General features: G+C 40.5%; 3 protein-coding genes across 4 annotated transcripts; 2 read left to right on the top strand and 1 right to left on the bottom strand.

Annotated features, from left to right (window-relative positions):
* The first annotated feature begins 943 nt into the window (after positions 1 to 943).
* Positions 944 to 7418, top strand: LOC111457078 (LRR receptor-like serine/threonine-protein kinase FEI 2). The gene is made up of 13 exons (XM_023099213.1): positions 944 to 1276; positions 2418 to 2553; positions 2649 to 2720; positions 2844 to 2915; positions 3572 to 3643; positions 3781 to 3852; positions 3941 to 4012; positions 4817 to 4923; positions 5009 to 5182; positions 5260 to 5592; positions 5713 to 5967; positions 6087 to 6220; positions 7008 to 7418. Exons 1-13 carry the CDS (start codon positions 1045 to 1047, stop codon positions 7230 to 7232), a joined length of 1956 nt encoding a protein of 651 aa, XP_022954981.1. The 5' UTR covers positions 944 to 1044; the 3' UTR covers positions 7233 to 7418.
* A 966-nt stretch (positions 7419 to 8384) lies between these two features.
* On the top strand, positions 8385 to 11049 carry LOC111457084. The gene is made up of 5 exons (XM_023099226.1): positions 8385 to 9045; positions 9139 to 9272; positions 9356 to 9503; positions 9590 to 9696; positions 10644 to 11049. The coding sequence occupies exons 1-5, from the start codon at positions 8736 to 8738 to the stop codon at positions 10683 to 10685; spliced, it is 741 nt and encodes a 246-aa protein (XP_022954994.1). The 5' UTR covers positions 8385 to 8735; the 3' UTR covers positions 10686 to 11049.
* A 795-nt stretch (positions 11050 to 11844) lies between these two features.
* LOC111457082 (homeobox-leucine zipper protein HAT5-like) lies at positions 11845 to 14238 on the bottom strand. 2 transcript variants are annotated; one of them, XM_023099225.1, is made up of 3 exons: positions 13919 to 14238; positions 12475 to 12869; positions 11845 to 12405 (listed from the first exon to the last, which is right to left on the bottom strand). In XM_023099225.1, exons 1-3 carry the CDS (start codon positions 14082 to 14084, stop codon positions 12094 to 12096), a joined length of 873 nt encoding a protein of 290 aa, XP_022954993.1. In that variant the 5' UTR covers positions 14085 to 14238; the 3' UTR covers positions 11845 to 12093. The 2 variants fall into 2 exon arrangements, with proteins under 2 accessions (XP_022954993.1, XP_022954992.1); XM_023099224.1 differs by having other exon boundaries at positions 12475 to 12875; positions 13919 to 14235.
* Positions 14239 to 15885: the final 1647 nt, after the last annotated feature.

Genomic DNA, 15885 nt, shown 5'->3' with positions numbered 1-15885 from the left:
AAACCCAAAGAATAGTAGAGAGAAAATGCTAGAAAAAATATTGGTTAGAAGTTTATATTGATAGAGAATACAGATAATGCAAAAACTACATCTTCAAATCACAACCGAAGGTATATATGCATATATATATATATATGGTTCAGTTTACTGTATAACTATCTACTAGTATGTATAACCGTCGAATAAATTATAAATAAGCAGCATGCTCCATAACCTAACCGAAAAATATGAAAAGTTATAATTATGATTTTTATAAACGAGCTTTAAGCTCTTTCTAAAAAATAATAATAAAACAACTGCCACGTATAAAAAAAGAAAATTACTATTTTGTCCCTTAGAATAATTTTTATTTAGTCCATAATTTCAAAATATTAAACGTAAAATTGAAATATTATAATTTGTTTAAAAAATAGTCTTCAACTTTTAAAATTGTTCCAAAATATCTTTAAATTTTTTTAAAAAATATTAAAAACACATTTATTTAAAAAAAAATTAAAAAATATTTTTATTATAATACAACGTATTTTCTAAAATAACATTAAAACCTTTAAAGATAATCCATGAAGTGTTGATATACGGTTTTGGTCAGTATATTGACGGTATGATATTTTAAAATTTTTACAGAAAGAAGTTAATATTAATTTGTAAAATACTAACCGTTCTTATAACAACCTAACTGTAGCAATATTTTAAAATTTTAAATATATATTAATTTTTTTAAAAAATAAAGATTTGTTTGAGACAAGATAAATTAAAAAAAAAAAAAAACTAAAAAAGGCAAGGATACCCTGTGGATGTTTCCACTGCACGCACAAAATGTAAGCAATATCCATGAAACGCGTGTCCCCTGTTTGGAGCGAAGTCATGATCGAGGGAAAAGCCTCTCAAAATTAACTTTTGAATTTCTCGTTGCGTTTCATTTGCACAACTCTCAATGCCCACTTTGAAAAAAGCCTGCCACTCTGCTCATCAATTGCAGGAAAGTAATTTCTCTCTCTTTCTCCCTCTCTCTCTCACCTGTTCGAATGATTATTCAGTTTAATAATGGCGTCTTCCTCCACCCATTCCCCGTTTACCACTTCCCCAAGCTTCCTTCCTACTCCAACCTTTACCCTTTTTATCATCACAATGAAACCCTCCTCTTCATTCTCGTCTAACTCAGCTGCGGCCTCCTCAATGTGCAAGGAATTTCAAATGGGCATGTTCGTTTTGGCTTTCTCATCCATTTTGCTATCGACCCTTTTCGGTTCTTGCACTCTCGCTCTTACCCCAGATGGTAAATCCCTGTTTTGGGGCTTCCTCTGCTTGATTTCTTTAACTTGTTCTTCTTTTTCTCATGTGGGTACGCTGGAAAATGATGTTGTGTTGATGATTTTGAACCAATCGAATAGAATGAGTAGCGCACTAGCTGTAGCTTGACGCTTTGTTGTGGCATGTTTTTTCGTTTCGTTTGAATAATTATATTAGTTTCATCGCCTTCTCCATGTTCGGTTAGGAATTACGACTCTTCACAATGGTAGATATTGTCCACTTTGAGCATAAGCTTTTGTCGCTTTGCTTGATCATTCCCTTGATCATTCCCTAAATTAGCCAAGGTGGACTCTCTTCCAACAATCTCTCCTCTTGAACAAAGTATACTATAGAGCCTCTCCTGAAGCCTGTGGAGCCCTCGAATAGCCTCCCTCCCCTTAATCGAGGCTCGACTCCTTTCTTCAGAGTCCTCGAACATAGTGCACCCTTTGTTCCACACTTCAGTCACTTTTGACTACACCTTCGAGGCTCACAACTTCTTTGTTCGACACTTGAGGATTCTATTGACATGACTAAATTAAGGGCATGACTCTAATACCATGTTAGGAATCATGACCCTCCATAATGGTATGATATTGTCCACTTTGAGCATAAGCTTTCATGGCTTTGCTTGATCATTCCCTAAATTAGCCAATGTGGGACTCTCTCCCAACCATCCTCCCCTCGAACAAAGTATGCTATAGAGCCTCCTCTAAGGCCTATGGAGCCCTTGAACAGACTCCCCTTAATCGAGGTTTGACTCCTTTATTTGGAGTCCTCAAACATAGTACACCCTTTGTTCGACACTTGAGTCACTTTTGACTACACCTTCGAGGCTCACAACTTCTTTGCTCGACACTTGATGATTCTATTGGCATGACTAAGTAAAGGGCATGACTTTGATACCATGTTAGGAATCACGACCCTCACAATGGTATGATATTGTCCACTTTTAGCATAAGCTCTCATGGCTTTGTTTGGGCTTCCCCAAAAGCCTCATACTAATTCGAGATGTATTCCTTACTTATCCATGATCGTTCCCTAAATGAGCGAACGTGGGACTCCCTCCCAACAATCGTCAACAGTTCATTCTCATTGTTTTCATTTTCAAATCCTCTGTGGCATAGGCCTAGCGTTGTTGGAAATTAGAAGCGCTTTTAATGATAGCAAAAACCTCCTTGGTGATTGGGAAGCTTCTGATGAGTCGCCTTGCAAATGGACTGGTATATCTTGTCACCTTGAGGACCAACGGGTCAGCTCAATGTATGTCACTGTCCATATTTGCCTTCATTTTATTTCAGGGTTGTGTTCTTTCGTCTCCTAATTGATGTTTTGACGTTTGGTTTTGGATGTTTCAGTAACTTACCTTACATGCAGCTAGGAGGGATTATTTCTCCTAGCATTGGTAAACTCAGTAGATTACAGAGACTGTAAGTCCTGCAGCCATTTCTTCCTCATATTTTCCCTCCTCAAAGTAATATGATGGGCAAGAAGCTGAAGTTTAGAGCTTATTTCATCTTACTTCTCCTTCTTCACTTTTGAATGTTAAACAGGGCACTTCACCAAAATGGCTTACATGGATATATTCCTAATGAAATCACGAAATGTATTCAGCTAAGAGCTCTGTAAGTATAGAGTGTTCCTACGACTAGTTTCAGGGGTGAAGCATTCCTTATAAGGGTGTGGAAATCTCTCCCTAGTAGACGCATTTTAAAATCGTGAGGCTGACGGCGTTATGTAACGAGCCAAAATGGATAATATCTGTTAGCAGTGGGCTTAAACTGTTACAAATGGTATTAGAGCCAGACATCGAGTGGTGTGTCAGCGTCCTTGTTGGGCTCCCAAGGGGGTGGATTGTGAAAATCTCACATCGGTTGGAGAGGGGAACAAAACATTTCTTATAAGGGTGTGGAAACCTCTCCCTAGCAGATGCGTTTTAGAATCGTGAGACTGACGGCGATACATAACGGGCCAAAACGGACAATATCTGTTAGTGGTGGGCTTAGGCTGTTACAAATGGTATTAGAGCCAAACATTGGGCAGTGTACCAGCGAGGACGTTGGGCCCTCAAGGGGGATGGATTGTGAGATCCCACATTAGTTGGAGAAGGGAACGAAACATTCCTTATAAGGGTGTAGGAACCTCTTCCTAGCAAACGCGTTTTAAAATCGTGAAGCTAATGACGATACATAACAAGTCAAAGCAGACAATATATGTTAGCAGTGGGTCTGGGTTGTTACATAAACATTCCTCCGAATTTATTTTTTGACCATTTTTATAGGTATTTGAGGTCTAATTATCTTCAAGGTGGCATACCATCAGATATTGGGAGCCTTTCTGCTCTTACAATACTGTAAGTTTCCCTGAATGTTTGAAAAAATGTTACTTGGATCTTCTTTTGGTACTGTTCATCTGCACTAAATTAGTAAGATCAGGAACTTCTCTTTTTTATTTCAATATTATTTTCTCAATATTGAGGTTCAAATGTAGGGACTTCTCAGGCAATTCGTTAAAGGGTGCTATTCCATCATCCATTGGTCGTCTCTCGCTTCTGCGCCATCTGTAAGTTGAATAATAGCTATGGCACAAGAGTTCACTTAACACTTTTATTTTACTTGTGGTTATATTAATGTTTCCATTTCATTTACAGGAATTTGTCCACAAACTTTTTCTCTGGGGAGATACCTGATTTTGGAGTTCTAAGCACATTTGGAAGCAATTCGTGAGTGATCGAATCACATGTATTCTCCAAAATTTACATTCATACCAAGTTGTTGAATCATCTATGAAATTGTGATATACATTTGGAAATCCCTCATAAAGGGTTAAAACTTGAATATTGTGTGAAGTTCGTTGGCATTATATTATGGGATTTAGTGTTGAGGATCGTTGGGAGGGAGTACTACGTTGGCTACTTAAGGGAATGATCATGGGTTTATAAGTAAGGAATACATCTCCGCTGGTACGAGGCCTTTTGTGTAAACCAAAAGAGCAAAGCCACGAGAGCTTATGCTCGAAGTGGACAATATCATACCATTGTGGAGATTTGTGATTCCTAACATGGTATTAGAGTCATGCCCTTAACTTAGTCATGTCAATAGAATCCTCAAATGTTGAACAAAGAAGTTGGGACCCTCGAAAGTGTAGCCAAAAGTGGCTCAAGTATCGGACAAATGGTGTACTTTGTTTGAGGGCTCTAGAGAAAGGAGTCGAGCCTTAATTAAGGGGAGGTTGTTTGAGGGCTCCATAGGTCTCAGGGGAGGCTCTATGGTGTACTTTGTTCGAGGGGATGATTGTTGAGGATTGTTGGGAGGGAGTCCATGTTGGTTAATTAAGGGAATGATCATGGGTTTATAAGGAGTACATCTTCCCTGGTACAAGGCCTTTTGGGGAAACCAAAAGCAAAGCCATGAGAACTTATGCCCAAAGTGGACACTATCATACCATTTTGGAGACCCGTTATTTCTAACATTCAACGTCTTGTCATATGAGATTGTTGTATTCATAGTTAAGTGTGTAACTGCAGGTTTGTTGGCAATCTAGATCTCTGTGGTCATCAAGTTAACAAGGCCTGCCAAACCTCGTTGGGATTCCCTGCAGTGTTGCCCCATGCTGAAAGTGATGAAGCTTCAGGTTAGCTTGATGAACAACGACATTTCAACTTGAATCACTTTTTTCTCCTTGTAAAACTTCATAGTTCTTCCTTGATTTTCCGTAGTGCCTGTGAAAAGACCTTCACACTACATCAAAGGAGTATTAATTGGTGCAGTGTCCACCATGGGAGTTGCATTTGTAGTACTCGTTCCATTCTTGTGGATCCGTTGGCTATCGAAGAAGGAACGAGCTGCGAAACGATACACAGAAGTCAAAAAACAAGTGGTTCACGAACCAAGTAATCCTCGGTTTTCGTTGTAGATATTGTTTCTCTTTAGTATTGTGCAACTGATGCTAAACCTCAATGTACAACAGACACAAAACTTATTACTTTTCACGGCGACCTACCGTACCCGTCATGTGAGATCATCGAAAAGCTGGAATCACTAGAGGAAGAAGACGTTGTTGGTTCAGGAGGATTCGGGATCGTGTACCGAATGGTCATGAACGATTGTGGGACATTTGCTGTTAAAAAGATTGATGGAAGCAGAAAAGGTTCTGACCAAGTGTTTGAGAGAGAGTTGGAGATTCTGGGCTGCATCAAACATATAAACTTGGTCAATTTGAGGGGTTATTGTAGTCTTCCAACTTCAAAGCTTCTTATCTATGACTTCCTTGCAATGGGCAGCTTAGATGATTTTCTGCATGGTATGACATTAACATGGGTCCATCTTCCATCCTTTTTCGAGTCGTTCCACTCGTTTAGTGCCGAGCGTTTTCAATATAACGTATAGAGCATTATCATTTCCTTTTTCTTATCTAATGCAGAACAGGAATCAGAAAGACGAGCTTTGGATTGGCGAGCTCGTTTAAAGGTAGCATTGGGCTCTGCTAGGGGGATTGCATATTTGCATCATGATTGTAGTCCGAAGATCGTGCATCGTGACATTAAATCGAGCAACATTCTTCTTGACGAGAACTTGGAGCCTCATGTATCTGACTTTGGACTAGCCAAGCTTTTGGTTGATGAGGATTCTCATGTCACAACTGTTGTTGCTGGAACATTTGGTTATTTGGCTCCAGGTGCTCATTAGTTTTACCTCGTTTATTCGTTTTTCAAAGAAACTTTCGATACGATCGTTCAAGAATGATTTGAAGTGTTTCCTTACTCTTAAATGGCTGACTTTGCTATGTCTATGTAGAGTATCTACAAAGTGGGAGGGCGACTGAAAAATCAGATGTTTATAGCTTTGGAGTTTTGTTACTCGAGCTGGTGACTGGGAAGAGACCAACTGATCCATCATTTGTAAAGAGAGGCTTGAATGTTGTTGGTTGGGTAAGCTCTAAAAACGCATCTTTCTGCCCAAAACATTACTCTTTATGGTTCTATAAACTTTCTACGATGGTACCGTCGAGGATCGATAGAAGCAAATGAAAATTGAGCTCAATTTCGTTCGAGAAAATTAGTTTTTTCAATGTTCTAGACTGCAAATGTAATGACCCAAGTCCACCGCTAGAAGATATTGTCTTTTTTGGGCTTTTCCTCTTGGGCTTCCCCTCAAGGTTTTTAAAATGTGTCTGCTAGGGATATGTTTCCACACCCTTATGAAGGGTGTTCGTTCTCCTACCCAACCGTTGTGAGATCTCACAATCCACCCTCTTCAGGGCCCAGCGTCCTTGCTGGCATTCATTCCCTTCTCCAATCGACGTGGGACCCTCAAATCCACCTCCCTTTAGGGTTCAACGTCCTTGCTGGCACACCGCCTCGTGTCCACCCCCTTCGAAGCTCAACCTCCTCGCAGGCACATCGCCCGATGTCGGCTCTGATACCATTTGTAACGACCCAAGTCCACTACTAGCAGATATTGTTCTCTTTGGGCTCTCTCTTTTGAGTTTCACACCCTCATAAAACGTGTCTCGTAGGGAGAGGTCTCCACGCCCTCATAAAACATTACTCTTTATGGTTCTAAAAACTTTCTACGATGGGACCGTCAAGGATAGATAGAAGCAAATGAAATTTGAGCTCACTTTTGTTTGAGAAAATTAGCTTTTTCAATGTTCTAGACTGCAAATGTATGCACAGACACACATATTCACTGTTAGAACATGATGATTCATTACAGATGCACACATTATTGGGAGAAAACAAACTGGATGAGATAGTCGACAAAAGGTGCAAGGACGTCGATGCCGATACAGTCGAAGCAATCCTTGAAATAGCAGCCAAATGCACGGATGCCGACCCAGACAATCGGCCATCGATGAGTCAAGTTTTGCAGTTTCTAGAGCAAGAAGTCATGTCACCATGTCCTAGTGATATCTATGAGTCTCATTCTGATTATTCTTGAAACTTTCTGTAACAGAAATGCTTATATAACTCCAGATCAGTGCAGTCCTTGAATATTTCATCTCTCTCAATGAAATATGCAGATCATGGAGTTTGATGGTTAGCCTAGCTCTGTCTTCACTGGTAAGTTATATATAATGTATGGTCTTGTAGAAAGAAAATTGTGTATGATATTGATTGATTTCTTACCGTAGTTGTTAGATATTGTCTTCGTTGGGCTTTTCCTCAAGATTTTTAAAACGCGTCTACTAGGGAGAGGTTTCCATACCCTTATAAAGAAGGTTTTGTTTCGTGTTTTTAAAACGCGTAGTCTACTAGGGAGAGGTTTCCATACCCTTATAAAGAAAGTTTTGTTTCGTTCTTCTCCCCAACCAATGTGTGATCTCACAATCCGCCCCAATTCGAGGCCTAGTGTCCTTGTTGGCACTCGTTTCCTTCTCCAATTGATGTGGGACTCCTCAATCCACCTCCCTTCGAGGCCTAGCATCCTTGCTAGCACAATGCCTCATGTCTACCCCCTTCGGGACTCAGCTTCCTCGTTGACACATTGTTCGGTGTCTAACTCTGATACCATTGGTAATAACCCAAGTCGACCGTTAGCAAATATAGTCCTCTTTAAGCTTTTTTTCAAGGTTTTTAAAACGCTTTTGTTAGGAAGAAGTTTATACACTTTTATAAAGAATGTTTCATTTTTATCTCCAATCGATGTAGTATCTCACACTTGCTGAATATTCAGTGGCAAGAGGGTCTCTGAGTTTAACTCCAAATGTCAAAAGTAAGGTATAAAGCCACCTACTGCCACTGACTTTCTGCTGTATCCTTCTGTTCTTGACTGTTCTTGACTGTTTTTTTAAGTCAAATCTGTAACAGGGGCTGACAAACCCATCTGCAAGAGAATCTGTATCAGACTCCTGCCCCCCTCGGTTGAATTCTATGTGATGTAATCCCTTGACACTGATTGAATGCTAATGATTATTTTGTTAGGTTATGGACCTCCTTATTTACAGTAGAGTAAAACTATATTTGGTAAATGGTAAAGTTATATATAGTAAAAAACTATATCTATTAAAATAATTATATACAGTAAATAGTTATATGGGTGTGTGGGTTGTGGGTATATTTTAGTAATTCTAGATAAGGACAAGCACGATAGAAAGGGAGCGGCTGTTTGGTTTTTAATGTTTTAGAAGTGGCAACGACACAAAACTGGAGTTGTCTCTTTCTGCTAATGGCTTTCTGATCTCTTCAAAGGCCAATCTGTAACACAGCTTCGAGTTTTTTCTTTACAGGCCTCTGTGTTCTTCAGAACTTTCCCAAATCCCCTTTGTCAGATTCACGTCTGAATTTACATTGCATGCCATTATTACTCTGATTATATTCTGTTTCTTTTCCATTTCTATATCGCCGACACTTTTTGCGTCTTTTGTCGGCCAAACATCCAAGATAACGTTTGGTTGAGCTAGAGCAACAGTAGCTTGGAGGTGGGTCGAGGGTAAAATCCAGTATGAGTCTGGAATTGAAGCCGATTCACCACCATTTCTGCCGCCGTAGCCGCCGCCATTACGACTGTCAGGAGCAGTTTCAACCCAGTTCGTTCATTTCTTTGCTGCCGAATTACAATTTATTGAATGGGAAACAAGGGATTTCAGCAAAAGGGTCCGTTGGGCTGCTGAGAAGACGAAGTGGCGGCGGAATTAGTCGCCGGAATGTTGTGGTGGTGTCCAGCGTTGGTGGTGTCCCGATTTCAGATGGGTCGAAACCAGACAAAGGCTTTGTTTCTCCTCCTCTCAGTGACATCCTTTGGCCTTCTGCAGGTTAGTTGATGAACAAAAAAACCCTTCTGAATCATAATCTGTGAGAATTTCTTCATCAAACCCATGCCGTGAAACTGAAATTCGATGAAACAGGGGCATTTGCAGCGATGGCAATACTGGGGAAAATAGATCAAATTCTAGCGCCGAAGGGGCTTTCTATGACAATTGCACCATTAGGCGCCGTCTGTGCCGTCCTGTTCGCGACACCCGCCGCCCCTGCCGCTCGAGTACTCACCCTGTCTCGAATTTGCCTGTTGCTTTGGTTATTATAGCCTTTTGCTGAATTGGGTTTGTTTGTTTTGTGATGCAGAAGTACAATATCTTTGTGGCCCAGATTGGTTGTGCAGCAATTGGGGTTGTGGCGTTAACTTTGTTGGGGCCTGGATGGCTGGCCAGAAGCTCTGCTCTCGCTGCATCCATGGCGTTCATGATCTATACGGGTTCAACGCACCCACCAGGTTGAAATCATGGCACCTCAAGCTTTGAGAATCCATTGTTTGTTTGTTTATATGTAGTGGGTTTGATTTGGTTGTATTATGAACAGCTGCGAGCTTGCCGATTCTGTTCATCGATGGAGCTAAGCTGCATCATCTGAATTTCTGGTATGCTCTGTTTCCTGGCGCCGCTGGATGCATAATCCTCTGCTTGATAGTAAGCTCTCTCTCTCTCTGAATCTTTGAAAATTCATTAAGGGTTTCTGTAATAGCGATATTGTCTGCTTTGGTCCTTTAAGTAGCGCCGTTAGCCTCATGGTTTTAAAACGCGTCTACTAGAACGAACCATACCCTTCTAAGAATACTTCATTCCCTTCCCTAACAAATGTGGGATCTTACAATCCACCCCCTTGATAGCGAGCATCCTCACTAGCACACCACCCAGTGTTTGACTTTGATACTATTTGTAACAGCCCAAGCTCACCACTAGTATATATTATCCGCTTTGGCCTGTTACGTATCGTCGTCGGCCTCACGGTTTTATAACACGTCTACCGGGAAAACCCACACCCTTGTAAGGAACACTTCATTCTCCTCTTCAACAAATGTGGGATCTCATATTCCAACTCCCTTGGGGGCCAGCGTCCTCGCCAGCACACTGCCCATTTGTAACAACCCAAGCTCACAGCTAGTAAATATTGTCTGCTTTGGCACATTACATATCGTCATCAATCTCACGATTTTAAAACGCATCTACTAAAGAGAACCGCACTCTTATAAGAAATACTTCATTCCCCTATCCAACAAATATGAGATCTCACAATCCACCCCTTGGGGTCACTATCCTCGCCAGCTCATCGTCCAGTGTCTAGCTCTGATACCGTTTGTAAAAGTCTAACCTCACTACTAGCAACAATTGTCCGCTTTGACCCGTTACATGTTGTCGTCAACCTCACAGTTTTAAAACGTGTCTATTATAGAGAACCACACCTTTATAAGGAACATTTCATTATCTCTCCAACCAATGTAGGATCTTACTGTTTACTGTTTCGATGAAAAGACAAAAAGTTATTCGATTAAATTAATGTTTTATCGAACTTAGTTTCAGAAATGTCCCCGTCCTTGTACGTTTTGTGAAGTGGGTATGTTTTTTGTTGGTTGCAGCAAGAGTTAGTGGTGTTGTTGAAGGAGAAGATCAAATTTTAACAGCCATTACTGAGAAGGTCTCCCAAATTAAAGCTCATTTTTTGTGGCTTTGATTCCATGAACACTCTTATGGTCTGATGGAAATAACTCTATGATTGTCAAGATGAAGTTCATCTCATTTAATTTTTGAATAAAGTGTTTGGCTCGGTCATGTCTCGAAAACTTTCTCCTTCGGTTCAAATAGCACTGAATCAAAATGAGAGGTTTATCGACCACATCAGGGAGCTTGCTCGATTCACAAAAGGGTATGACTCGTAATTTACTTTTGGTTTTATGTTCGATAGCCCGACCGTAATGATGTTAATTATGGGTACATTCACAAGTTGCTTGGTCCATCTTTATACCATTTCATATATGTTCGAGGGTAAGCACAGCCCTCCAGTTCAATACAATCTCTGATAGGATGATGCGGGTGTAAAAATTGAAAGAGGAGACAAAAAACGAGGCTAGTGATAGAGATTATATTTTTCTTCTGTCCAAATTCCCGCCTCAGTTGCCAGGTGGGCAAGCATGTCCACGTCAGTGGACCCGATCACAATGGAGATTCCAAGACGAGGTTTTGGGGTTTTCTTTTTATTTTTTTACCATTGTACAGTGACTGTCCCCACATTGATGGTGACGGTCCTGTCGTTTTAATAAAACCTCATTTTTGCAGCCCTTAATCTGACAAGATTATGTGCACACGTGACTCTAATCTATGGAAGCCCCTCAGTTCCGGGCTTTTATGGTCCGTAGATCTAAACCGGCTATCTCCGGTTTTATCTTACACGCGTCGCTCTCTCATTCGTTCGCATTTTACTCTTTCTACAGTCAAATGGATAAGGTAACTCAAGCCTTTCCCTAACCTTTCCTACACCCAATAAATCCCCACCACGTACCCCTTCTTTATTATTTTTATTAATTATTTTCCAAAACGATGCCGATAGTAACGGGCCAAATGGACAATATTTGTTAGCGGTGGACTTGGACTGTTACAAATAATATCAGACTAGATACCGAGCGGTATGCTAATGAGGATGCAAATGGTATTAGAGCTAGACACTGAACGTTGTGCCAACGAATGCGCAAATAGTATAAAAGCTAGACACCTGACGATGAGCCAACATAGACGTTGGACCCTTAAAGAGATGGATTGTAATATCCCAGAACAACCTTAATCTCTTCAATGAAAAGCATCTTAAAGAACATATTATTTAATCACATTCAAAGGAAACAAGGACTATTTCACAAATAAAAACCTCCCTCAACCAAAGCCCAAGAACATAATCAGAACAGATTCAAATCGACAGAAACTAAACCCGGTTCGGGTCGACATGTCGGCGTCGGTGTCGGCTACCATTGCTTGGAAACACCAGAAAAACAGGCTTTTAAGGCTGTAGAGGAAAGGCACAACACAGAAAAAGGCTCACTAAGACCAGGACCAAAGAGCAGTGTCTTCATCAATGGGGAACACAAAACTACAAGCACTTGCAGGCGGGTCCAAGTAATCGACATCTTCGAGCTTCGGGAAGACGTAAGTAGGCAATAGATTCTTTCCCGTGTTATCGTCTTCGTCTTGTGATAAGTCGGACTGATCGGGATCGAAAATATACGAAGAATCTCGAGGCTCTACGAGTGGGCTATCTGTATCAAATATGTCACTTGATTTGTCTACTTCAGACACCACAGAGCTACCCTTTTCTTTTGCTTTGAGTAGCAGCTTGTCTGTTAGGACAAGAATCTGTAACATACAATGTGTTGTTTCTTAGAGTTTAGTCAGCAATGGAGCTGAATTTTAAGAACATGTTACCTTAGCTTTTAGTGAATCCTTCTCCTTGAGTAGCTTCTCATACTCAACCTTGAGGCTTCCATAGCTGGATTGAAGAGCCTCGTAGTCCTTCTCGAGCTGCTTCGTTTTCCATCGAGCTCGACGATTCTGAAACCATATAGCAACTTGACGAGGCTGCAGCTCAAGGTCCTTTGCTAATTGAACTTTCCTTTCTAGTTCGAGCTTGTTATCGATCTCGAAACTTTTCTCGAGGAATCGGACTTGATCGGAAGTTAAACGCCTCTTCTTTTCAGGGTGATGGAAGTAATCATCCAAGTCTTCGTTTCCGTTATCTTCGGTATCGAATGAGCAAAAGAACGGTCTAGTTGATCCGTTTTGTCCATGGATGTCTTTGAAACTTATCATGGATTTTGAACCTATAACCAGAAAAGTCTTTCGTGAAAAGATCAAGTTGGGCATGGATATAATTGCAACGGACTATTTATAACAGCTCAAGTCCACCGTTAGCAAATATTGTCCTCTTTGGGCTTCCCTACAAGGTTTTTAAAACTCGTCTGTTAGGGAGAGGTTTCCACACCCTTATAAAGAATATTTTGTTCTCCTCTCCAACCGATGCGGGATCTCACAATCCACCCCCCTTCGAGCCCAACGTCTTCGCTGACACTCATTTCCTTTTCCAATCGATGTGGGACTCCCTAATCTACCTCCCATTGGGGCCAATGTTTTTGCTGGCACACCGCCGTATGTCCATCCCCCTTCAGGGCTCAACCTCCTCGATGGCACATCGCTCGATGTCTAGCTCTAATACCATTTGTAACGGTCCAAGTCGACCGCTAGCAAACATTGTCCTCTTTGGGCTTCCCTTCAAGATTGTTAAAACGCATTTAGTAGGGAGAGGTTTCCACACCCTTATAAAGAATGCTTCATTCCCCTCTCTAACCGACGTGGGATCTCACAATCCACCCCTTTTGGGGCCCAGCGTCATCGTTGGCACTCGTTCTTTCTCCAATCAATATGGGATCCCTCAATCCACCCCCTTCGAGGCCCAGCGTCCTTGTTGGCACACCGCCTCATGTCCACCCCCTTTGAGGCTCAGTCTCCTCATTGATACATTGCCCAATGTCTAGTCCAAACCTTCGGCTAGCATATGTCGTTCTTTTTACTCCCCAAATGATATATGTCAAATGAAATCAATCAATCTCATACATTCATCTTCAAAATTGAACTGCTAGAACATCAGATTCATCCAACAAGCAGAAAACAAACAAAATCAGATACCAAACTCATCACAAGGCAACCAAATTCAACTTCAAAATCAGAGATCAATGATCCAATTCAAAAGCCACAAGCATTGAAAATTCACTCACAATCAACACATAAACCCAAAGGGTAACCAAAACCATAATTTCTACAAAGAATCATCCAAGAACAGAAAGAACTGAAGAAATCAAGAAGAATGAAGTACCAAGCATAGAGGGGGAAGTCGAAGAAGACGACCCAGAAACGAACAGAGCATTAAGAGGCTCAGAAGCAAAGGACCCTTTACGATTCTGAAGAAAAACAGTATGGTTGGAAGCACCACTTATACTACCACCGTCGTCGCCGCCGCCGTAGACCCTCCGAACCGCCATCGACAAAACGGATAAGATTATCCGGTGGGTCTGTGGCGAAAGAAGCTGGTGGTTATGATTTTGGAACAACGGCAGCTCACACCCATCACTCAGAAGAAGAAGGATTTAGAGATGGCTTTTCTCTTCCCTCCCGTCGGAGGAGGAGGAACTTGGTGGGCTTATAACGATAGCAGCAAAAACCTTCTCATAAAAGTCTAATTACCACAATACCCTTGTTGGGTTATCTTATTTACTCGGGCGTCGCATATTCACCAACTTTTGCCTTGGTTTGTTCTCGATCTACATCTCACTAGGGAGGTTCTGCTCGTATACTATCTATAACGCTTCATACCCAGAATTCAAAATTCAAATTTGATGTATGATAGCTCTGACATTCTCCTGTATCTCCTACGACATGACCACGTCTTGATTTTGAAGTGAAGGTTATCTTTACAAATCAACACGAGTTCTTTTAACATGTTTTATCTCTACTCACACGTTTATAACCCCTTTGTTTTCGAGTAAATGATCGGAATTGGTCCGAGAAGGGTAAAATGGGAAATGGGGGTAATAAGGTGAGAGAGAGAGAGAGAGAGAAGATGGAGATGACAACAAGGCAAACGAGGGAAATGTGAGGTAGAAAACCAAGGAACCCTATCCAATAAGTAGCTTCCATCACGTGCTTATGGGTCCACCAATCCCTTCTATCTCTCCATATTGGCTTGATGGGGCCTTCTAGTATCAACACATGGCGCACGTTCCACGTAAAATTACATATTTGCCCTTTACGTAAGCTTTAATGCTTAAGTTAGTTAAAAGGAATTCGGTGTATCGAGAATTTAGGAATTATGAAGAGCTCTGAACTTAGTTGAGCTTTCCTTCTCCGTGTTTATATATATCTTTCAATTAGGGTTTTGTTGATTCCTTTTAGAGTTAAATCATAGATCCTAGACACGGGCCTCATACGAGAATGGCTAGGAAAATTGGGCTTTATTGCCTCATTTGGTCATTAATTTTGGTGAAGGGCAAATTAGTCTTTTGACTTGTTCTAGGGTTTTTATTGAATTTACCCTAACCCCACAAACCTCAATTTTCTTTGATCATTTTCTAAGTGTAAACTTCATCAATCATAGTCAACAAAATGCTAAATTACAAAATAACAAATTTAAAATCTTGTGATGGTTATATTTTTGGTGTTGGTTCAATTAATATGATATTTATATGGTGAAATTATGGAAATTTTTATGAAATAAATATAAATGAAAATTGAAAATGATTTTAACTCGTGTTTATTCTTATAATTTATAGAATTTTCAAAACCAATTTTGATTGGATAAAAAAAGCATAATGATAAATTTTAAAAAGCGTTCAGTCCATCGGAGTCATTTTCACTGTCGTAAAAGAAAACAGTCGTATCAAATTTGCAGTAAATAAAAACTTTAATTACAAGCATACAAAATTGTAAAAAACAACAATAATAATAATAATTAAAAAAAAAAAAAAAGGACCACATCCATGCAATAAAATAATTTTATTTTAAAATTATGCCACAATTGGACAACTTAGGTTCATTGCATCCCTTTATATATATTTGAGATGTTTCAAGATTATAAACGAGAAGTGGGTTCATTCTCGATGGCATGAATGAGTGAGGTGCGATGGCTGATAACATCCCTAACGTGGGATGACGTCAAGACATATGGGTCATGTTAATTGGAAACCAGGATACTGATGGAAGTGACTTGTATTGAGAGATCTAGGCCCCGAGTAGAGGCAAGGTTGAATGACTTGTGCTAGTGTAGAGGCAAGGTTGAATGACTTG

The sequence above is a fragment of the Cucurbita moschata genome, unplaced genomic scaffold, assembly GCF_002738365.1.
Source record: "Cucurbita moschata cultivar Rifu unplaced genomic scaffold, Cmos_1.0 Cmo_Scf00019, whole genome shotgun sequence".
Lineage (NCBI taxonomy): Eukaryota > Viridiplantae > Streptophyta > Magnoliopsida > Cucurbitales > Cucurbitaceae > Cucurbita > Cucurbita moschata.
Note: the sequence above shows the minus strand (reverse complement) of the source record. Positions and strands in the feature narration are given on the sequence as shown.

What these genes read in the sequence shown, in the direction of transcription:
- LOC111457078 (XM_023099213.1), top strand. Translation starts at nt 1,045, where the DNA reads ATGGCGTCTTCCTCCACCCATTCCCCGTTTACCACTTCCCCAAGCTTC. An exon ending in ATTTGGTTATTTGGCTCCAG is followed by an intron (nt 5,968 to 6,086) that starts GTGCTCATTAGT and finishes ATGTCTATGTAG; the next exon opens with AGTATCTACAAAGTGGGAGG. An exon ending in GCTTGAATGTTGTTGGTTGG is followed by an intron (nt 6,221 to 7,007) that starts GTAAGCTCTAAA and finishes GATTCATTACAG; the next exon opens with ATGCACACATTATTGGGAGA.
- LOC111457084 (XM_023099226.1), top strand. Translation starts at nt 8,736, where the DNA reads ATGAGTCTGGAATTGAAGCCGATTCACCACCATTTCTGCCGCCGTAGC. An exon ending in CATCCTTTGGCCTTCTGCAG is followed by an intron (nt 9,046 to 9,138) that starts GTTAGTTGATGA and finishes TCGATGAAACAG; the next exon opens with GGGCATTTGCAGCGATGGCA. An exon ending in GCATAATCCTCTGCTTGATA is followed by an intron (nt 9,697 to 10,643) that starts GTAAGCTCTCTC and finishes TGTTGGTTGCAG; the next exon opens with CAAGAGTTAGTGGTGTTGTT.
- LOC111457082 (XM_023099224.1), bottom strand. Translation starts at nt 14,084, where the DNA reads ATGGCGGTTCGGAGGGTCTACGGCGGCGGCGACGACGGTGGTAGTATA. An exon ending in GACTTCCCCCTCTATGCTTG is followed by an intron (nt 12,876 to 13,918) that starts GTACTTCATTCT and finishes AGACTTTTCTGG; the next exon opens with TTATAGGTTCAAAATCCATG. An exon ending in AGGATTCACTAAAAGCTAAG is followed by an intron (nt 12,406 to 12,474) that starts GTAACATGTTCT and finishes TGTATGTTACAG; the next exon opens with ATTCTTGTCCTAACAGACAA.